Source organism: Seriola lalandi, unplaced genomic scaffold (assembly GCF_002814215.2).
Source record: "Seriola lalandi dorsalis isolate HSWRI2012SDOR001 ecotype SW California unplaced genomic scaffold, Sedor1 jcf7180002054931, whole genome shotgun sequence".
Classification (NCBI taxonomy): Eukaryota; Metazoa; Chordata; class Actinopteri; order Carangiformes; family Carangidae; genus Seriola; species Seriola lalandi.
In genome coordinates this window covers 854,515-877,843 of record NW_019525483.1, presented here as the reverse complement: position 1 = coordinate 877,843, position 23,329 = coordinate 854,515, and the positions used below count along the sequence as shown (strand labels likewise).

At 40.6% G+C, this 23,329-nt stretch overlaps 2 protein-coding genes across 2 annotated transcripts in view; both read left to right on the top strand.

Annotated features, from left to right (window-relative positions):
* tmc3 (transmembrane channel like 3) overlaps positions 1 to 11,576 on the top strand; it is a 48,949-nt gene extending 37,373 nt beyond the window's left edge. Inside the window, exons 17-22 of the mRNA XM_023393244.2 lie at positions 4,584 to 4,694; positions 5,830 to 5,955; positions 6,087 to 6,165; positions 8,362 to 8,404; positions 9,211 to 9,484; positions 10,253 to 11,576. Of these exons, the coding sequence (XP_023249012.1) occupies positions 4,584 to 4,694; positions 5,830 to 5,955; positions 6,087 to 6,165; positions 8,362 to 8,404; positions 9,211 to 9,484; positions 10,253 to 11,258 (1,639 nt within the window). The 3' untranslated portion in view covers positions 11,259 to 11,576. The remainder of the gene's footprint in view (positions 1 to 4,583; positions 4,695 to 5,829; positions 5,956 to 6,086; positions 6,166 to 8,361; positions 8,405 to 9,210; positions 9,485 to 10,252) is intronic.
* Positions 11,577 to 11,925: 349 nt separating this feature from the next.
* Positions 11,926 to 23,309, top strand: stard5 (StAR related lipid transfer domain containing 5). Its single transcript, XM_023393240.2, has 6 exons — positions 11,926 to 12,496; positions 15,296 to 15,345; positions 17,023 to 17,155; positions 17,665 to 17,782; positions 21,351 to 21,444; positions 22,078 to 23,309. The coding sequence occupies exons 1-6, from the start codon at positions 12,407 to 12,409 to the stop codon at positions 22,226 to 22,228; spliced, it is 636 nt and encodes a 211-aa protein (XP_023249008.1). The 5' UTR covers positions 11,926 to 12,406; the 3' UTR covers positions 22,229 to 23,309.
* Positions 23,310 to 23,329: the final 20 nt, after the last annotated feature.

The window sequence follows — 23,329 nt, the reverse complement described above, 5'->3', positions numbered from 1 at the left end:
AAAAAAAAAAAAGTATTTTATTTTGTTGAGGGAGAGGATTCTGACAAAGTCAAGAAGCCCTGAGGCAATAAACATAATTATGTGGTACTTTTATGCGTTTAAAACCTAAAAACGGGTCGGTGACGACCCGAACACAAGAGGAGGGTTAATGGATAAGTGGTGTAGCTGATTGATGGGTGAAAAACAGATGTATTACAAATACATCTATAAGATAAAACCAGATATGCCTGTATTGAAGACCAGAAGGGAAATTCAGGTCTTACAGCAGTAGACAACATATTTATATATACTCACATAATATAAAAACAGAATTTTAGAATTTTTTGCTAAATCATCAAAAAGGAAAAAACGGAAATGTCACATTGACATAGGTATTCAGACACTTTGCTATGACTCTTGAAATTTAGCCAATTTTTCATGATCATCTCTGAGATGTTTCTACACCTTGACTGGAGTCCACCTGTGGTAAACTCAGCTGATTGGACATGATGTGTAAAGACACACGTCTGTCTATATCAGGTCTCACAGCTGATGATGCAGATCAGAGCAGAGACCATGATGAGGAAGGAGCTGCTGCAGAGCTCAGAGACAGGACTGTGTCCAGGCTGAACAACATTTCTGCTGCATTGAAGATTCCTGAGAAGAACAATGGTCTCTATCATTCTGACATGAATAAGTCTGGAACAACCAGGACTCCTCTAGACTAAAGAAACTTCCAGAAGGACAACCATCACTGCAGCTCTGCACTGAACTGGGCTTTATGGCAGCGTTTCAGGGCTGAAGCCTCTCCTCAGTGAAAGTTTTCAAAAGAGCAGCCAAAGGACTCTGAGACTGTGAGAAACCAGATTCTCTGGTATGATGAAACCAGGACTGACCTGTTTGGCCTCAGTTCTAAGCGTCATGTCTGGAGGAAAAACCCTTACTCCCAGCTAATCCAAAGGTGTGGCATGTGTGGAGCTGAGATTTACCATACCATGCATACCAGTTTGTGACAAGCATACAGTCACCCACCTGTCACTCAAAGAGGCCACGCCCTCAATTCTAGACCTACATAAATCCCTACTGAAATGTAAACAGGTGAGTGAAATAAACAGTTTTTGTTTTTTGTAACAGGCTGTTAACATGTTTATTTCTGTTAAAATTTGACATTTTAACATGGCAGTCTATGGGGACTGACTCACTGTTGGAGCCAGACTCTAGTGGTCGTTAGAGGAACTGCAGGTTTTGCTTCTTCAGTGTTGGCTTCAGTTTTCAGCTTCAGATGTTGATGCTTGGGTTGGCTCATCTAGGAAGAGTCCTGGTTGAGTGAATACTCAAGGTCAATGGAATATTTCAGTTTTTCCTTTTTTAATACATTTGCAAAACATTTCTAAGTTTTCTGTTTTCACTTTGTCATTATGCGTTATTCAATGTAAGATTGATAAAATATAAGATATATAAATATGCTTTTATTTTTGCATTAGACTGCAACATGACATAATGTGAAAAGATTGAATACTTTCTGAATGCACTGTAGCTTAAAACTAAAAGTTAAAAGACAGGCATAATCATACACACATGCACAGAGGAGGATACATAGAAATCTTTGGTCTCACACACTCTCAGAACAAAAGGACACACTCTGTGCATGTGATCCTCCATTTGACAAAGATGAAACTGCATCATCACTGCTCTTAATACGCATACACATATCAATAGTCGTTTTGTAACTATTTTTTGTCATCCCTTTTCATTTTCCTGCTCTGCTGTGATTGTGACAAATCAGTGTGTAGTCCTACATCTTCCTATACATACACACACACACATACAGGCCTAAGGCATTCAGCCCACTCTGATTTATGTAACAAGGCTGTCATTGCCTCTTTCAGTCCTTATCAGTCACTCCCAGATGTGGTGGAAAATCCAGGCAGCCATACACACACACACACGCACACACACACACACACACACACACACACACACACACACACACACACACATACACATGCACACTTCATGTGAGCCATTAAATGCATTTCTGCTGGAGAGGAGAGAGATAGTAATAATAAAGCTTTTTTTTTTTTTTTTTACATCTCCTACTCATAATTAAGGAGTGCTGGGACACTTGAATGTATTTAACACTGACAATATTTCTGTTGGTGATAATCTGGATTTTTTTTAGCATCACTGAAGTCATCTCATGTTGCTGCCTTCAAATGAGAAATGCAGCAGCTAAAATGGGTGAATTGTTTGCCAGTTGGTTGCTGCCTCTCTCAGGTAGTAATGCACTGGTCAAAGCTGAATAATGTTCATTACACACACACACACACACACAAGAGCATCACACCCAACATGACAATACATTACTGTTTTAACTATTAACTTTGTGAGTGTCTCAGTGAAAACATGTGGCGGTGGGGCTTCATGGGGATTGTTTAGTGAGTGACTGTGGTGCTCTGCCACATTAAATGGACACATTTAGTTCCACCCTTTAACTGCACTTCCCCAGGCTATGAACTAAACATGGTGGCACCCATGTCCTCTGTTGGACATTGCCCACCAGCCTGACACAATGATTGGCCCGAAGCCACATGACCACAGGCCCAACCCACCTTTGATGAAGCTCCATAGGCAGATATGTGTGTTCATATGTTCACATATGATTGGCTGTTTTATATTTTTCTGTGTTACACCTATTTTATTTAAATGTTACTTGTTATATGTTCTGTGATGACCCTGAGGAGGGCCACAAGCCAAATGTTCATGTACGGCAGGTGTTGCTGGAGCTCTGACCTTGCCGGACCTGTGTTTGTCAGGACTGTGCACCGTGACACTCTCCAAGGTGCCGATCCTGCTGCTGGGAGCAGCATGGGAGCACAGTCCTGTCAGAAGTATTGCTGTCAGAATGCAGTGGCAACAAATGGATTAAGCCCCTCTCGGTGTTATGTGGAACGACATGCTTGTGGTGCTCCGTTCAGTGATTTGATGAATTATTCCATCCATATCTTCAGCCCAACACAATTATTTGCACTGGGTCGGGTGGGGAGGGGCATCCAAAACATCCATAGCCCCCGGGACCTACAGTAATGTTAAGGCGCCCCTGGCAGCACATTCATGAGAGCAGCAGGTGAAGCAAGGGATGGGACTCCCCAGTGCACTGGCATTTCAACACTGAACAAGGATCACAAAACTTTATTTTCTTTTGACAACATGAAAATCTGAGATTTTACATCATGGCATGACGTTTCAGACACGGTGCAAAATCCCATGGTCAAAATCTCATGGATGAAACACAAGACTTGATGAGTCTGAACTTAAACCTGCACTGATGAACATTTTCATCAGCTGACATAGGGCGAGGGCAGGGTATACCCTGGACAGGTAGCCAGTCTATCACAGGGACATATAAAGACACACATTCACACCTATGGGCACTTTAGAGTCACCATTAAACCTAAGAGGCATGTCTTTGGACTGTGGGCGGAAGCTGGAGTACCGAGAGAGAACCTACGCAGGCACAGGGAGCCAGGCCCAGGGTTTGAACCAAGAACCGTCTTGCTGTGAGGCGACAGTGCTTACCACTACATCATCATGCCCATCTGATAAGCTGATTGATAAAATCATCTAGAATGCGTCTGCCAGAGTGGAGCACATCACACAGCTCCCTAAATCACTGCTCTGGCTTCCTGTGTGTCAAAAAAAGTTTTTAAAAGTTTAAAAAATGGTCTTGGGCCTAAACACATCTATGACCAACTTGTACGATATGAAGCATCCAGACCCCTCAGGTGATGTGGGACAGGTTTACTCAGTGTTCCCAGAATCAGAACCAAACAAGGTGAAGAAGCTATTAGTTTCTCTGCTCCTCAAACATTGCTATTTGCTGCAGCTCACCAGTAAATCACATACATTACATCTGTTTAGTCTTCCTACCTGATCTTATGTATTTAGATATTTTTATTTGTATTTATTCAAATTACTTCTTAGTGTTTTTAAAAGCTATTTTAATGTCATCTTAATGTTCTATTTTTAATGTATTTCCATGCCTTTGTAAAGCACTTTGAACTGCCTTGTGTCTGAATGGTGCTGTATGATTAAACTTGCCTTAACAGTGGTGAACCCACATGAATCATCACTGTAAACTACACAACAATCTGGTAAATGACTGGGTAAAGACAGCTGGTGTATATACTGTGAGCTGATAATGGAATGGGAAACAGGGGAGGTGGAGGTGGACTGAGTGGTTAGGGAATGAGAGACAGGCGAGAAGGTGGGACTGGGGAGTCGGTCGGCTGAGAATGGGGTGGGGGGGTGGAGGGAGAGGGTCAGGAGATGGGCAGAATGGTAAAAATAAACAGGGCTTGAACAGGAATCATGACAGCCTAGCAACACAAGTTATCTGAAGTAGATGAATGGGGTGAATGATTTTACAAATATTCTGTAATTAAATGTTTTTCATATGAACTTGAATTTTCAGCTGTGTTTTGCTGAATTGTTCAGCAGAACTATAAAAGCAGCAGGTTTGAAAACGGACAGGAATATATATATATAATACAATTGTTCATTTTAACACTTCCATTGCTTTGATTGCATCGCCTTTTTTTCAGATCAAACAATTTCTACCTGGCCATGCTGCTGTTCATGCTGTTTCTGTGTATGCTGCCCACCATCTTTGCCATAGTCAGGTACAGACCGTCCCAGCACTGTGGACCATTCAGGTAAAGACACCGCTTAGATCGTATCAAAAGATGTCTGTTGTTTAAGGTTTTTGTACAGTACACATTTATTTACTGCGATGAAAATGAAAGACAGAAGTGAGTTTCTTTCTGGCCTCATATCAGTAGCAGACATTAACTTGACCCACACATTTCACAACTTGTCTTCATTCCAACTCACTGAAAAGATATCAATCAATCAGATCAAAGATCAATCAATCAGATCAAAGATCAATCAATCAGATCAAAGATCAATCAATCAGATCAAAGATATTAATATCTTATATAAATATATAAAATCTCTGGGGCAAACATAATACGTCCAAGGACGTCTCATTTAGCCTAGCTTAGCAGAAAGACCAGGAAATTGTTAACATGGCCCCATCATAACCTATCCAGCACCTTTAAGCTGCTGTACAACACTTTTAAATCATATCTGTTGAATTTTAACAGGTATACTGCACATTGATAAGCATCACTTGAAATGTTCTTCCTCTTAGTCTAGATTTGGTTGATGTGTCCCCCACATTTTTATTAATTTATGAATGAACCCAAAGCAATATTCAAGGTCTGTGTGTCTACTTTCAACCTTGCATTTCAATCTGCATTTTTGTAAGAGTTGCTCATTGCTTACATCACACACATGAATATTATGTAACTGAACAAATTGCTACAGTGTACAAAATGATGTAGTGTATACTGTACAAGGGTTTAACAAATTAATTGCGTAGGTAGTCAAGGACCTTTTCAGTGGGAATTTGTAGGCATTCCCAAGTTGTGTCTACTGTGTCCTTCAAGCTGTGCAATGGACTTTTAAATGTGTTTTTAAATGTGAAACAGACAGCTGTCTGTTTTGGAAGCAGGCTGTTCTTAGGAAGGTTTTTCTCACTTAGTTCAAACGTTACTAGCCTTCAGCTTATGTGGTATTTCAGCTTGGATATGAATGCAGGCTACTTGTGTTTGTATTTGGCAGTCAAGGTAATGTGACAAGTTGGTGATGCCCAGGAAACTTGCTAGATATTGCTGTTTGTGTGTTTGTGTAATTAACAGTGGAGCTGCTACCTACACCCTTGTGCCTGGTTGTGTTTATATTGTTTAGATGTTAACATGAATAAAAGTATTTAAATATGTGTTTCAGTGGCCAAGAGAAGATCTATGACATCATCTCTGAGACAGTGGCCAATGACTTCCCCCTGTGGTTCAGTAAAGTGATGAGTTACATTACCAGCCCTGTTGTAGTGCTGCCAGCACTGCTGCTGCTGTTGTAAGACTGCGCACGCACACACACACACGCGTGCGCGCACACACACACACACACACACACACATACGTATATGCACACATCTACAAATCAACATGCCACCTTGACTTTTGAATTGTCCTTGTGTGTTTCAGCATGCTGATATACTATCTCCAGGCCATTGCCAGATCCCTCAAATTCACCAACAACCAGCTGAGGATGCAACTCCAGACTGTGAGTTTCTGATGAGTCACTCCCAGAGTTATAGTTAGTAGGACTGAATCAAAAATATGTCAACATGTTTCTCATTTACAACTCATTTGCATTAAGTAGCTTTGGTGACTATATGGCAGTAAGAGTACACTATAGAAGTAGATAGATAGATAGATAGATAGATAGATAGACAGATAGATAGATAGATAGATACTTTATTTATCCCCTAGGGGAAATTAATGTGTCCATTAGCTCATTGTTGATAATAATAATAATAATAATAATAATAATAATAAACAGTTAATAACAAATGAACAATAATAATTAGATTAGTCCACTTCCTCTGGCTGAGGTGTTGTATAGCCTGATGGCAGTGGGAACAAAGGATCTCCTGAACCTCTCTGTTCTGCAGTGAGATGAGACATTTGCTGCAGCTGTAGCTGCTTCTCTGTCCTGCCAGAATGTTGTGGAGAGGATGGTTGGTATTGTCCGAGATGCATCTCTCCACAACAGTCCTGAGTGTGTAAGCAGACAATTTAAAGGAGGTAGTTAATTGGTTGAACAAAAAGTTCAACTGACCAGCCTTTAGCATGTAGAGATATTTGTGGGTACAAAACAGTGATACAGGATATAATTTACAGTTAAAAGAAGACTAGGTCAAAACCTAGTATATGTCTGGACTGCCTATAGTCAAATCCTGATTTTATAACTGCGTCTTCTGACAAAATCACCAAACACATCAAAGACAAAGACTGAGCTTTGATTTTAGCTGTATTTACTATGAAGCCTGGTATTCAGGTTACTGGATTACATGTAGGGGTGCTCATTTTGAATTTTTTTTTCTGACCGGTAGCTGACGCTCATTAACCGCTCATTAACTGTTAACCGACAAGATTAAAATGTACCATTTAGAATGAACGAGTGTCTGTGACCCATTGAAAAAAAAACAATACAGCAAATGTTTTTTTTTCTATAAGAAAGGGTTTAAGCTGAGAGTGCTGTTAGGAAAACCTCCTCCCCCTCCTCCTCCTCCTCCTCCTCCTCCGCTCTTGGCTAATTAATGATCAAAAAGAGCCAACAGTTGAACAAAACATAAACTTGTAGTCATGTTATTCAGAACTCAAAATAAAATAAACAGGTCAGGCCTTCCTCAGTCCTCAGCATAGCGACAGCTTGTCTACTGGTTTTTGTTCAGAAATAGCATGTTGACAGGCTGTGGGGTTAGTCTGATGTCTGTTAACTATGAGACCCGGGCAGAGTAGAATACCTGCTCAGATGGTACTGATGTCCCAGGAATGCAGAGATAGTGCCTGATATGTGCCTGATATATACACACATACATATATATATATATATATATATATATATATGTGTATACTTTTTTATTGTTAAACTGATAGTATTAATCGGTCAGAATTCTTATTGTGGGTTAACGGTTAAATGGTTAATTATTAACATCCCTACATGTTAATACAAACTCAACCCTGTGTAATTGTATCAAATTTAAAGCCCCTCTGTGGCCCTTATTTCTTAACAGGGCTTTTATTTTAGTGCTGCATTAAGAGTATTGTCTCATTTCCAGTTGCTGGTGTTTCTGTTGTTTATGTGTTATTCAGATCTGCTAGTTTCTTTAGCAGTTACCGATGACTTCTCTCTCTCTCTCCCTCTCTCCTGCTCTCTCGCTCGGTGTGTCTTATGTTTAGTTTTCCTCTGCCTCCTTTAGTAATAATGATACATGGAATGGAAGTAGTTTATTTGCTGTAATGGAGGCGAGGCTCAGTGTATTTGAAGCGTCCTTTCTCCTCCCTGCAGTTCCCGAGCAGCCGGAAAACCAAAGCAGCTCAGTAAACTATCAGTAACAAGAGGTGTAGCCCTAAGCCCCTGGTCAGCATTCATACACAGTCCAGACCTGAACCAAGTTTATGCCCAGTCTGTTTGAAAATCTAGAGACAATGTGCTAAGATGTAAACACCGCCTAATAGAACCTGTTTGATCCAGAAACTTCAACTCAGTGGTGGAAATATGATCAGTCAGTCAGTCAGTCAGTCAGTCAGTCAGTGAGGGACATTTTATAGACAGATTATAGGGCTGGCCCCCGCTGTTGTGGATAAAAGATAAAGATTGAAAATAACCTTAGACACAGTCCTGAACTGACAGACAACAATATCTAATGGTCTCAGTGTTTCTAAAGGTGGAACTTTCCTTCAATCTCTTTAGGAGCGGACTGACGACAAGAAGAAAGTCTTCCAGATGGCTGCAGGTATTTCTGGTGTTTTGTCAGGTCTCCTGTATGTGCTCCATTATTTATTGAAATAACTCAATTCAATTCAATTCAATTCAATTCAATTCAATTCATTTCAATTTAATGTGGGATGTGTATTTAAGACTAATAATGACAATGATAATAGTGAGTAGTAGTGTCAGTTCTGGATGCTGCAGATTCAGAGTCAGAGATACTTGCTTAATGAGAGGAGAACAAATTCTACAGGAGAGAAAAGACACACAGTTAATGATATACAGTGTGCCAAATAAATAGAGACAGAGAGAGACTAATCTTAATCGGGTGGCTGTGGCTAAGGAGGTAGAATGAGTCGTGCACTCACCCGGGTTCATCACTGGCAATGTGTTGCATCTGGAGTTGTATCATGGAACAGTAGTCCAGTCTAGAAATAACAAAAGCATTGACCAGTTTTTCATCATCTTTTTGACTTGTTTTATGTGTGAGGTAAAAGGTCAAAAATGACTCCATGGTTCCTTACAGTAGAAGTAGTTTAGTATTTTAAAAAAAACAGGATCCAGGTCTTTATGTCTGTGAGACATTCCTAAAGTTTGATCACCTGATCAGTTATATCGGGTTTCATGGATAAGTACAGCTGTGTGTCAACTGCATAACTATGGAAATGTATGTGGTGCTTCCTGATATTGTAAGGAAACATATATAAGGTGAAAAGTATCAGTCCACAGAACCTTGTGGAACTTCATGACTAACTTTTGTGTGCATCAAAGAATCATAATTAACATGGACAAACTGGAATCTATCTGATACGTCTGACTTCTCTCCCTTAGCAAGATTACAGGTTACAGAGGCTGCGGTGGACAAAAAGCTGGATCAGCAGGAGAGCGACATCACGAGCCAGGAGGCCTCTGTCCACACTCCATCTCCTCGACGGAACGGCAGTGTCACAAACTTTCAGTCTCCCGTTCGTCGTGGAAACAGCATCCGCACCATCACCCGATCGGCATCCAGGGCGGACCTGAACAGAGGAAGTGCGGCTGGATCTGTCAGAAGTCCAACAGTGACCATACTGCCCAAACACCGGCTGGACCATATACCTAACAGGTTTTACATGCACTAATATATTGGTTTAGCCAAGCAGGTTGACTTTGAACAACAGATTACCTCTTACATAATGAATATAGGGCAGTTTTATTACCAGCTGCAACACCTTCAGTTGACTTAATTTATCAGTGACAGTTGTAACTATGGCTGCCGAACTAAACCTTTCACTCTAACAGCTTGTTAAGACTGTTAATAATGTTAATCCAAGTCATAACTGCACTGGCCCCTGTGATTTGAAAATTGCACTCTTTTAAAGAGTTGTGATTATGGTCTGTAGTATTTGTTAGTCCTACTTGTGCCTACTTTAGCACTAACGTGGGTTTCAGTGGACAGTTTTCTAAATGCTGTCTCAGTTTCTTTTCCATCCTCACAAGAATGATATTCTTTGGGAAGCTCTGAGTACTTGTAAGTTATGTGAATGTTTTTTTTGGCATGAAAAGGTCAAATTTAAACATGCTGCAGTTTGGCTTTAAAGTACTATACTGGTAGTTTTTGCATGTTTAAGACCATGTTTGTTCAAACTGCATCTACATTACATCATCACTGACCAATATACAATTCATGCCAAAGGTTTTTTTTTTTTTTTTTTTTGTTTTCTTTAGCTTCTGTGCAGCCATTGCTCATTCATTTCAGCATTTGTTAGCCAACCTGTTTAATTATCAATCAAATCAGTCCATGCTTTTTAACGTTATATTTAATATTATGCAATAATATACAGACAATAATGTTACATAAGCTGATTCTTATGTGTTGTCCTTTCTCATACAGGCCCCCACCATTTCTTAGTGGCCCTAGTGGAACCTGCAGGTCCAAGTCCTACCATCACATGGCGTACAATCCCCCAGCTCGCTATTCTGACAACATCCACTCTGACCCCCTGTACAGGAAGACCATACGCTCCATACACCCCGTCGAAGCTGCTGGGTTCATCGCTGCACAGAACTATGGAGGACGGCGTGGTCAAACTACTCGCTACGTGATTGTCAATGAGCATGAGCCCAGGAAGAAGCTGCTGCGCTCAGCCACTCGGATCCCACGCCATTACCTCATGGAGGAGCCTGCAGAGATCCTGGAGCTGTACCCATGCAATGTCAAACGCTACACACCCCGCACCACTCACCACCACCAACCGCATCCTCACCGGTCCCACCCATCACAGCAGCATCTGAGTGAAGAGGAAGAGGAGGAAGAAGAAGGAAAAGGCAGGAGAAGGGTGTCACTAGGGAAGGCTCATCGGCCCCGTTCCCTCTCTGATCTCCATCAACCAGCACACTTCTACATCGGTGACCGTTTAGAAAGCCACGTGTCCATGGCGAAAGACAGCCATGCAGCTCGAGGAAGATATGGAGCACAGGAAGAGGATGGAGAGGAGGATGGTGAAGGAGAAATAGACTGGGGGGATTTGGAATCACATGCCCAGTCCCAGGCCAGTGTGAGAGGAACAGATCCTCTTCTTGTGCGAACCAGGCATCACATCCATTCCCCAGGAAGATACTGTCAGTCCCCAGCTAGGACCAGGCACATGGAATCTTATGTGAAGCCCAAGACGAGACCGAAGCTGGAGACCCCTCTGACCGAGTCAGACTCGGCCTCCCTGGCCTCCAGCAGTGACCAACAGAACAGTAGCACTGACCAGTACATTCAGGTTATCCACAATAAGGAGCGTTATCTCAAGTCTGATGCGAAGCAAGAAAAGCTGGCCAAAAAGAAGTCAAAAACCAGCTTTGATCTAAATGTCACTGAGTCAAATGACCTGGTCTGTTCCAATGTATGACATCTTTGCTAAAATGATGTATTCTGCTAAAATGATTCTCTCTCTCTCTCTCTCTGTACAAATATATATATATACATCCCAATAAGAGTTGATACATTGCATTGAAAGCACAGAAAGTATATTATTATAAATGTGTGTCCCATATGTGTGGTCTTGTATCATTTTGAAACGGCTGTGTCAGCTAATTATGAGTTATTGTAGCAATGTGTATCACAATAAAACATGACATTGACTATCAGTGTAACGTAAACTATTAAAAGTTGTACAGCTTGAATAATTACACTTCAGTCACAATAAAATCATCTCTATAAAAACTCATCAGTCTTGTACTCTGAATAAACATCTGGATTGAAGTGACTACTACAATTCCCAGCTTGCTTTGCTGCATCAAGCAAGGATCCAACAGCAGGTGAGTGAAGCAAACCAGATTACAAGAAAGAGTCGGGCGGTTTTGCCTTCAAAATAAAATATGTGAAACTTGTGGCTTCATTAAAAATGTCGGTGTGCTCAAACTACTAGCATAATATTTGATTAAATATCCGAATGCTATTGAAAATATACAGAAAATGGTATTACGGCACATGGTACATGATCACAGACACCTACATTTGTGAACACGTGTTTTATTTTGAATGCCATAGCCGGAAGGGTATTTTTTCTGGTTGGTTTGACATCTTTAGCAGGCGATTCTCCTCGTTCAGTAAATTCATTCAACTACTTTTGGATTTTAATGTCTCAGCTGAGACTGATGGGGGCCGTTGTGTAGTCTAAGGGCAGTTAAAGGTTTTCAGTTCCCAGTACTTGACAGTTGTGGATGCCGTTTTTTATCCACGTAGGCTACGTAACCTCGAAGCGAGCTAGCTGCATGTTAGTAAACGATGCGTCTTTGCATAGCACGTTTCATTCATTTTGGCTAACACTAGCTTTGGCGGTTCACGCTCACCTGACCAGGGTTTGGTCGACTTTATAACACTAGGTACTTTTTGCTAATGAAGTTGCGTGACATAGTTCAGCTACAGTGTGGCTTCGAGTTTCTGTGGAACTGAGAAATAACAGTTGCGTGTGTCGACCACTTAGCTGCTTTAACGACAGCTACTCCGCAAAGTGAATTAGGTTAGCAAAGGTAACGTTAACTTTTACCAACTATCATGGATTATGAACATAAAGCGAAGACAGTGGCTGACTGCTTGCTGAGCTACAAGAGGGATGAGTCCGGATGGAAAGTCTGCAAGAAATCGGTAAATGTTTCTTGGTATTGTATGATACTAAATTGTACGATTTGTATCCTCTTGCCCTTCAACATGCCGTTCTTTGGTGTAGAGAACCAGCAGGCAGATTCTCTGATGACAATGTGACTTGATGTTGCCTACCTGACGTTAAAGGTTTAAAAGCTGATTCAAAACTTGAGACTTAACTCTTCAACTTGGCCCCAAATAACACCAAGCTAATTTTAAGAAAGACAGTATTTACAGTTAAGGGAGACTGGGGATGGTTGGAATGTTTTCGACATTTCTGTCTGTATCTTTTAAGCCAGTGCATTCAAAATTTAGCACTAACTAGTTCCATGTGTCTGCTATTAACTGGAGTAGGTATTATTTCTGCAACACAGAACATGTCTGGTTTATTCTCAAACAAATGTTACATTTCACTCCATAGTCCAGATTAGTTGTGACATACCCTGAAGTGAAATGTAACATTATAACATAAGGATCATGACAAAAACTTGATATTGAAAGATTTTCATTCAACACAATTTTAAACATAATTGGAGTGTGTGTGTGCCAAATATGTTAGTTACTGTCAGTCATAGTAGTGATAAGACATTTGAACAAAATGTGCAAATGTTCACCAGATTCCACAGTTGAACATTTGTGTGTCTCTCTCTTGGAGCCATGAACACTAGCTTAACTTACAGCCAGCAGCTAAATTACATTAGCACTGACAACATGCATGAAAATATCTACATATACTAACAATAAACATGACATGAGTATGAAGAGTTAACCTACAAAGCATGCAGTGCTAATTTCTTTCCTTCTAAATTAAGGACTAAATAGAGCAGATATAGAGTGAATCAGTTGATTTGTAACTTGTTCCTGATAGGAGAAATTGGAAGTGTTACAACTGACTCATGTTACAACCATCCCCGGGCTCCCCTAGTTGCTGTTGGTTTTAACTGTAATCAAATGCACGATTCAATCAATAGAAGTATGAACAACTTCCAAAATACAGGCTTTAGAAGTAAAACACTTGCATTACTAGATATACCAGAGTGATAAAATGCTCTCAGACACCGGGGACTGACAGAATAACAGAATTAAACACAGAAGACATCTTTTACTGAGTCCATAGTTTTTGGCATTTGTTGACACTCAGGAGCTTTTAGACACTGACTGTCTTTCAGTGATGGTGGTTGGGAGGGCCTGCTTGTCACCACTGTTCTTTGCAAAATGCAGTATTTCTGTTTGTCATGTCAACATAATACATGAATATGCTGCTCATTTCTATTTGACCCATAATATTCGGTTTAGATTTAGAAGATTAGTATAATTGTGGTTGTATTTACAGTTATTTTTAAGTTTTTAGTATAGCTTAACCAGTTTTGAACATACAGTCATTGAGCACTTTATTAGGAACACTTGTACACCTCCTTATTCATGCCTTTATCCCATCAGCCAATCATGTGCCAGCAGTGCAGTGCATGAAGTCATACAGATACAGGTTGTTGTTGATGTCGGAGGAGAATGGACATTCTGGTTGGAGCTGACAGAAAGACTACAATCACTCAGATAACCACTCTTTACAACTGTACTGAGCAGAGAAGCTTCAGAGTGAACAACACGTACAACCTACAACAGCAGAAGACAACGTCAGGTTCCACTTCCTGTCACCAAGAACAGAAACCCGAGGCTGCAGTGGACACAGACTCACCAACACTGGACAGCTGAAGACCTGGTCTGATGGATCTGGATTTGTGCTGAGGCAGCAGATGGTAGAGTCAGAGTCTGAATCCATGGATCCAACTTGCCTTGTGTCAACAGTCCAGGCTGGTGGTGGAGGGTGTGATGGTGTGGGGAGTGTTTTCTTCCTAACACCAATCAATCATGGTCCTAATTTTTCAGTCTGGTTATTGTTGCTGACCATGTTCGTCCTTCATGGCCACAGTTCACCATCTTCTAATGGCTCCTTCCAGCAGGATCATGCTCCATGTCTCAAACTGGTGTAATCAACATGACAGTGAGCTCAGTGAACTTCAGTGACCCCCCCCCAGTCTCCAGACCTGAATCCAGTAGAACACCTTTGTGATGTGGTAAAACAGGAGGTTGGCAACATGAATGTGCAGCTGATAAATCTGCAGAATTAATGTGACGCAATGATCATGTCAACATGGAGTAGGAATGTTTGCAACACCTTGTGGAATCCATGTCACAAAGAACTGACGTTGTTTTGTGAACACAGGGAGGAACTACCCAGTGTTAATCTGCTGCAAAGTTTACTTTCGGAATACCTTCGGAGTTCAACGTATCCTTCCTTATTTCATGTATTGTCAGAATTCGTTCAGCCACACATCAACACTGACAGTCTGTGGCGTACAGCAACTTTTACAGATAGGCGAGCAGAGCAAAGAACCAACCATAACTCCTCACCATCACACGTTGACCAAGGTGATTGAACCGATTCGAGAAGATGAGTCCCGGTGAAATTTGCTCATTTACTGTTACTGCTACCTCTTAAAGCTGCTCTCTCCCCTGCCTGACAAGCCCCAGCCTTTGTCAACGGGACACTGCCACGCCCATGGAAGTGACAGGTATTGATGGATGCAAACGGCTGGAAGTCAAGCTAGCTTCCAGAGGCAGCAGACACAAGCCACAGGAGGGCAGTGAATTCCAAAGTAAACAGGCAATATCAGATTCTGTGTGTGACAGACAGCCGGTCACGAAATGTGTAGTGTGTCAGAGGAAACGGCATGTACCAGGGCCATTCATTACACAAAGGCAAATGTTGCTCACTGTAAATCTGCTGTTTTTATTTGGCAGAACGACGTGGTTGTGTCTTGGCGTCCCTCGTCAGAGTTCCCTGGGAATGTGTGAGAAACCTCAACTTTCTTTTTTACTTTCTCATATAGTTCAGATTTCCCTAACAAATGAACGTTGATGAAATGCATGTATTAAACTCCAGAAAAACACACCGCTGAGGTGTAAGTGTTAACAGAAGGATAAGAATAACAGTCAGGCCTTGTGCCTGCAACTGTGACCACTTCTTTATAACACTACCTGTCCTACACAGGATGGTAACAAAAACTGTACTGATGAAATGAAAAGCAAGATATTTGCCAGGAAACAACTTGTGGTAGAGGTGGTGAGTTTGTAGTGAGCTTATCACTGGTGCTATTTAAGCTTTTACACAACATTGTAAAAATATTATTCAAAACAAAAAAACGGTGGCAGTGTGCACAGCTCCACATCCTGAAAACTCGTAGCTGACTCAACAAGATGAAGAAAATGCCGGCACTCATTATTATCTTATGGGGGGCGGATGCTAACTAAGTAGATTTACTTTTTTTTTTAAGTATCTGTACTTTACTTGGGTATTATTTTATTTTAGAAACTTGTGACTTACTTAAAAGACTTAAAAGACACTTATTGTACTTTTGACTCCTCTACATTTCTATGAAGTACTCTTACTTTGAAGCAAAGTGTTTATTCAGTTGAATGAATTTTTATTTTATTTTGAAAATGTGATAGGCCATACACTGTGTTCGTCACAGGAGAAAAAACAATCACAGCCAACTCCTCCACTGTCAGTCATGTTTGAACCGGTGGCGACGTTTGATAAAGATGAGGCTTCCTCACCAGAGACCATGGTTCTGATCTGATTGTGTTTTGAAGGTTTACAAATAAAGAAAGATTCATTTAGTTTGAAATGTTTGCTGTGTTTACCATACCAAACTTCATCACTGACTAAAAAAGGCAGGTGGGTTGTTTCAGTCATATTTGACCAGGAGGATCTATACTCTGACTCCAGTAATGGAGCTGTTGACTTTGTCCGACTCTGCTTTTTATTTAATATGGGACAATAATATATAATATTGCATTACTGGCATTTTCTTTATCTTAAAAGCATTATTAGCTGTGAGTTGAAAGTCCCTTTGGTTGACCATGTCAGAAATGTAGAAAAATGTACAGTGTAGTGCTACTTCTGACGTTTGGAATTTTGTGCAGCCTGTCAGTCCTGGAAAAGTGACAAAACATCCAGTCAAATTACAGACGGACGGTTACAGTCTCATGGCCCCATTGCTCTTCCACTCATGGCATCAGACTAAATCATGATTTATAATTCAGTTATTTATTATTATGAAACTCCAGGTGCCTTGCACAGTACACCACACACTCATGGATGCATTTAAAAATCACAAGACATCAGAACAAGTCACTTGCGACTTTTATTAATTTGGATCAGGACAGATTAGGCCACTGCATGAAAACCTCAGTTATTGCAGTAGAGTGACACTACTCTTTTCTGCCTCCATGATATTTTCTTCTCAATAATAAGTTGTGTATTATATATATTTACGGAAAATATGGTGTAAAAAACCGCCCAGAGCTTGAAACATATGGTGTGTAGAGTAGGACTGTTTGTCTGTTTGCAGATGTTAAGCAATTTGCCTTTCCAAGAATGTATGAATCTAATTTAGAGCAGAGTCACGCCTTAATAATCTGCAGTGCTGTCCTGACTGTGTCCTGTCATCTGGCTTCCTCTGCAGTTACAGGGGCGAGGGAATCGTCAGCGGCAGCCTGGAGAAAGTGTGGGAGTGCCTGAAACCAGTACCCAATGGGCACAGAGTCAAATGGGACAACAATGTGAAAAAGTTTGAGCTGTTAGAACAAATCACAGAGGTGTGTTACTTTGATGTTTTGTCATTATCGTCCTGTACTAGTTAACCCAGTCGTCTCTCCATACAGTAGACACATTTCTTATGATTTCCATCAAAGATTGTCTGAATTGCTTTAAAGCTGCACTCGGTGTCTAAACATACCAGTACCTTCACATGGCAGATAACGTGTTTGGAAACTGTAACTTTGACCCGCAATACCCAGAAATCAAGTGTTGTGATATCATCAAACTGCTTACATGCCTCATGGCTTAATAACACAACTGGTCACTGAGGCTTCATACCAAAAGATACTAACTTCCTATCTTGTCTCACCAATTACCATTCCCAGCCTACTCAATTTGGTAAATTAGGACAAATCCACATATGTTGTTCTAAAATGAAAGTCTTTCCCAGTGCAGCTTTAAATGCATACATGTGATACTAGAGGTGATATCCATTTTTGCTTTAGCTGTGTTTGAGTCAGTCTTTGAGTACATTCCCTTGTCTCCCTTGTCTCCCACTCTCGCACAGGACATCTCTATCTGCCGAACAGTCACGCCCTCAGCAGCTATGGGTATCATAGCTCCACGAGACTTTGTAGATGTTATTTTAGTTAAGCAATACGAAGATGGCACCATTTCATCAAATGGTGCGTAACGACCCATTCTTGTCTCTTCTTCTTCTTCCTGTACTTGTTTCTTTTGTACTTCTAAGATTCATTGTGCCATGCAGACGGGGCGGGACAGTTTTCACTTTGATGCAAGGCTGTTTGTTTTTTGTTTTTTCTCTATTCTGAGGATACACTACAGGTCTGAACAAACTTAAACAGATTCAACATCACATGTTAATCAGATTTTCTTTGAATGGTTTATCATGCCACAAAAAAATACCTGAGCAGATTTCATTTCAATTTGATTGAAATGTCTTGAGAAGAAAAGTTATTGAAGAGACTCAAGTTTCTCTAACAATCTGGGTACTAAAGGTTTTACATGGTCTAGGAACTTTAGAGCGGCTGTAGACTGAGGTTATCACAAGATAATGGGTCAATTTTCCTGTTATCTTAACAAAACAAAGCTCCATTATCCGTTAGCGTTATCTCAAGCTAACGAGATAATTGTTCCGTTATCCAGAGAAAACGAAGCTCTGTTATCAGTGATTTTGAGATAACATGAAAATTATTACGTTATCTCAACATAACAAAGCTGCATCTCGAGATAACGGGATAAAAAAAATATTTTCGAGTAGATAAATACCTAAAAAAAAAAAATAGAATAGTTCTTTGATATTTATGATTCTGAGCAATTAAGTGAAGGGAACATCCATTGATGACCATTTATGTTTACAAGACTCAAACAGGGAAATGAATGCTGAACAATCAAGGCCTGTACTCACAAAGCATCTTAAGGCTAAAAGTTCCTAACTTGCCAATTTAGGAGAAACTCCTAAAAATAATGTCAGTCCTAACTTAAGGACTTTTTCTAACTAAGAGTAATTCACAAAGCCACTCAGCGCTAAAAGTAGCACCTAAGTCTGGGAGAAGTTAAAAGAGTTGATAGGACTCCTAACTTTCGTTTCAACCAAAAATTACCTGGAACTTTTTTAGTTCTTTTCAGGAACTAAAAGCATTTTATTTTCGGTCGATCGGTTACCCCAGAACTAAAATTTAGCCCCTGGTTCCTACGGTGGAAACGTGCATAGTTCCTCAAATGTTCCCTGGTTCCTGGGGAACGTTCCTGCGGTGGAATCGCGGCTTAAGACCAAATCACAAAGAATCTTAAAGAGCTGCTGTCATTCCACGTCACAATGTTCCTGAAACCTTACTAGATGCTGAATTACTTAAAAGATACGACTAAATCATGAGAGAATAATGATCGTTGTGGAGTTTGTGGGGGATTAAATAACATCTTCTACCAACCGAAACAACCAGATCAGTGCAGAAATTAAGTGTGCAAAGCTACGATACTTGGCAACAGAGAAAAGCCGATCTATTGACCAAACAATAATTGCGCTCTGACTCGACATCATAGATCAAGTTATATGATTTCATTTGGATGTTCAACAACTCCAGAGAAATAAAGCCGCTTCATGGTCGGTCTACCTGCTGATCACTGCCAGAGATGGAAGCATGTTAAAATTATTGCACCATCACCAGACAAATCCATTATTATTTCATTTGTATTAGGTTTATTTCTCAGTGTTTTTTTTTTTTTATTATTATTACTGCGGGATGTTGCGCATGTGTTTTCACCAGCACAGACGGTCTATCATCAACCGATCGCTGTGGTTCCTGCAAAGGAGCTCGTCGGTGTAAATTGACATCAGCCGTAGCAACAGAGTCGCTCTCTTAGCTCAGGAGGTTTCACTTCTCCTTAGTAAAAGATTGGTCTCGGCAGCTTTGTGAATAGGAATTTTAACTTTTAGTTAAAAACGGTTAGCTCGACATAGGAGAACTCTTAGTGGTAGGATAAAATGCTTTGTGAATACGGACCCTCGACCTTAAATGCCTGGAAGAACTATTTTTGTCAGGGTCACATTGGTCACATCCACAGTATTAAAACGTAACATTCAATCGCACATGAATTAGACCTAATTCAACATCACAGAGCAATAATATACAGTACCTGGAAATAAGGTGACATCAAATGTCCATTCAGTATAATGGATGATAATTATTAACCACTGGATCACATTTTATCTCTTGACTGACTCCTCACTTCTAATGAGCTGCATGTTGTAAAACTGTATAGTGTCAGTTGTGGCGCCAATAAATTCATCACAGTGTAGGATCAATATAAAATCTGTGGGTGAATGTATAAATACTAAGATGATGAGAGGGGTTTCAGGAAGAAGAAAAATATTTTACTGTACAGTAACAGGAATTTCTGCTATTTTCAGACAGTTAGACAGAAACAAAGTCATGGGTGACCCAAATGTCCCTCACAGTGTACAGACCCACTTCCTGCTTGTAAAGTGGTTTAGATGATCTGTGTATTTTTCCACTGATGTCACTATATTCCTGTATCTCAGCTTGGTGAGTACAAAAATATCATGGAAACTAAGATATGACATCGATACTGATCTTCTCACCTACAGCTGAAGTCAGAAGTTTACAGACATTTGGGTTGAAGTCATTAAAACTCTTTTTAACCATTCCACAGATGTGGTCAAGTCAGTAAGGTCATCATCTATTTAGTGCATGACAAGTCATTTTTCCAACAATTGTTTCCAGACACATTGTTTCACTTTTAATTCACCATATCACAGTTCCAGTGGGTCAGAAGTTTACATACACCAAGTTCACTGTGCATTCAACCTGCTTCCTTCAGCAAATGATGCCATGGCTTTAGAAGCTTTTGACTAATTAACATAATCTGAGTTAATTGGAGGATTGCTGTGCAGGTATTTTAAAGCCTACCTTCAAACTTAGAGCCTCTTTGCTTGACATCATGGGAGAATCAACACAAGTTTAAACACCGTGAGTCTTATATTAACATACCCTGAAAGGCTGCTCAGCAAGGAAGAAGATTCGGCTCCAAAACCACCATTTAAAAAAAAAAACAAAAAAAAAAACAGACTACAGTTGAAACTACACATGGAGACAAAGATCTGACTCTCTGGAGAAATGTCCTGTGATCTGATGAAACTAAAATTGAACTGTTTGACCCTAATGTCCGTCGCTGTGTTTGGAAAAGAAAGGTTGAGGCTTGTAAACAGAAGAGCAGCATCCCAACTGTGAAGCACAGGAGTGGCAGCATCATGTTGTTGGGGGGTCTGACACAAGTTAAACAGTTTAAAGGCAGTGCTGCCAAATACTAACAAAATGTATGTAAACCTCTGACATGCTGGGAATGTGATGAAAGAAATAAAAGCTGAAATAAGTCATTCTCTTTACTGTTATTCTGACATTTCACGTTCTGAAACTGGAGCAGTGATCCTAACCTACCTGAGACCGGTGATGTTTATTAGGATTAAGTGTCAGGAGTTATGCAAAACTGAGTTTAAATGTATTTAGCTAAAGTGTGTGTAAACTTCTGACTTCACCTGTAACTCTTCGTGATAAAGCGAATGAATGTATTTCCCAGGAGGAAAAACAATTGCTCTATTTATACTGAAAACCTGCAGGCTCTTGGTTTAGTTTATGCGCTCATGTGACTCTTCACAAGATCAGTATAAAGTTGACAAATGTGCGTGTGTGTGTTTTGTGTCATGTCATACAGCCACCAATGTGAGTCACCCGGGCTGTCCTCCCCAGTCTGGCTACGTAAGAGGATTCAACCATCCATGTGGATGCATCTGTGTCCCCATTTCGGGGTGAGTACACTGACACACAAACATATACGAAACTAGAATCACCTCCTTGTGGTTGTCTGCCTCCTCCGCTCAGACTCGTTTCAGGTTGTGTCCCTGTTTATCAAAAGTCATAGAAAATATCAAACATTTGTGAGAAATTTTATCGAAATTGCTGTGGGAAGTCTAGAGTTATGGCTAAGAAGTATTTTGTGAGGTCACACTGACCTTCACTTTTGACCTTTGACCACCAAAATCTAATCAGTTCATCCTTGAGTTCAAATTTGAAGGGATCCCTTTCAAGAGTTCTCCAGATATTGAGTTCATAAGGCCAAAAATCATATTTTGTGAGGTCAACATGACCTTGACCTTTGACCTTTAGCCACCAAGATCTAATCATTTTGTCCTTGAGTCCAGACGAATGTTTTTACCAAATTTCAAGAAGTTCCGTCAAGGCTTTAGTGAGATATCGTGTCCACGAGAATGGAAGGGGATGGGGAACAACCTGAAAACAATATTGCTCCGGCTCCGACTGTCGCTGGTGCGGAGGCATAAAAAGTACAGCGTGTTTGCAGAGGAAATGCTCCTCGTCATCTTCACTGTACTACGTTTGCGTTCTCCTCTTTGTAAACAGTTTCTTTTGTGTGTTTGTTCCAGAGAGCCCAACAAAACCCAGGTGTTCAGCTTCTTCCAGACAGACCTGGGTGGCTTCCTCCCCCGCTCTGTGGTCGACTCGTTCTTCCCATCCAGCATGGCCGAGTTCTACAGCAACCTGGCCAAGGCTGTCAAAGCCCTCAAGGACCTTTGACACTAAGAGTTAAGAAATCCACCTACAAATATGGTTTTTAATTAGTCTCGAAACTTGTTCAACTTGACGAGCGAGCTGGTGTTGGAGGGCTGAGTGAGTAGAAACGCTCCCCAGTCTCGTGGATGCTGTTCTGTGATACACGGAGCTCTTACGTGCGCAAGTTTTGAGACAAATTAAACGCCACATTTAAACCTTAGGCCTCCTGACTGGTCAGGCCAAAAGTCCATTCCACAGTCCAAAGTCAACAGCAGTCAGCACACTGAGATTATCAACAACCGTTTAATCCAGATAGATCTAATCCACACTTCATGTGTAATGTACCTTCCTATACTCCTGTGTTACTGCAGGAAGAATCCAGTAAATCCTCAACACTGAAAAAATACAGAGGGCTTCCATTTAACAAAACCAGTCCGTCTACATCCCTCTCTGTCGGAGGGATTTATTTGCCCTAATCTAAATGATTCCAATAGATGTCAAATCTATATTTGTACATGTGCTAACGGTGCAGAATATCTTTCCTTTCTACCAGAATGACGTGACACCAGACATTCCTCTTCTACTCATTGCACACTCGAGTGTGTGCGGTAAACATGCATGTTGCATGGACCTTATTTACCCTATGCTGGTATCAGATTATTGGTTTGGAGTTGTCCCTCATACCTCATATAGATGTTTGTGTACTTGAAGTGTCACAGTTTTGCTCATCTCCACTCACCTGTAAACCGTGAATATATCAGCTCCACCGAAACACTAAAGCACAGGTGACACAGCCTTTTTAAACGAAGGCAGCTGTTTAGAGGTCAAATATTCAAAGCTGCTCCATTTAGCAGAAAAGTTTCTTCCCCTTTCTTCATGCCATTGGTTGCTGAAAAGTAAATTTCCCTCTCTTTTTCACCATGAACAGTCCTCATGCAAGTTTAAGATTAGAACCAAGTCAGCTGCTGTGACTCATGTTCATAAGGTGTGTTTCCATTAAACACACAGTGTGTAACTTCTGCTGGTAGGAGTCTTTCTATCAAAACAGTGTGAGTGGTTCAGGAAATCAAACAGACCTGGTGATTCTAACTGTTAAAAACACTGAATGAAGCATTCTCACATTTA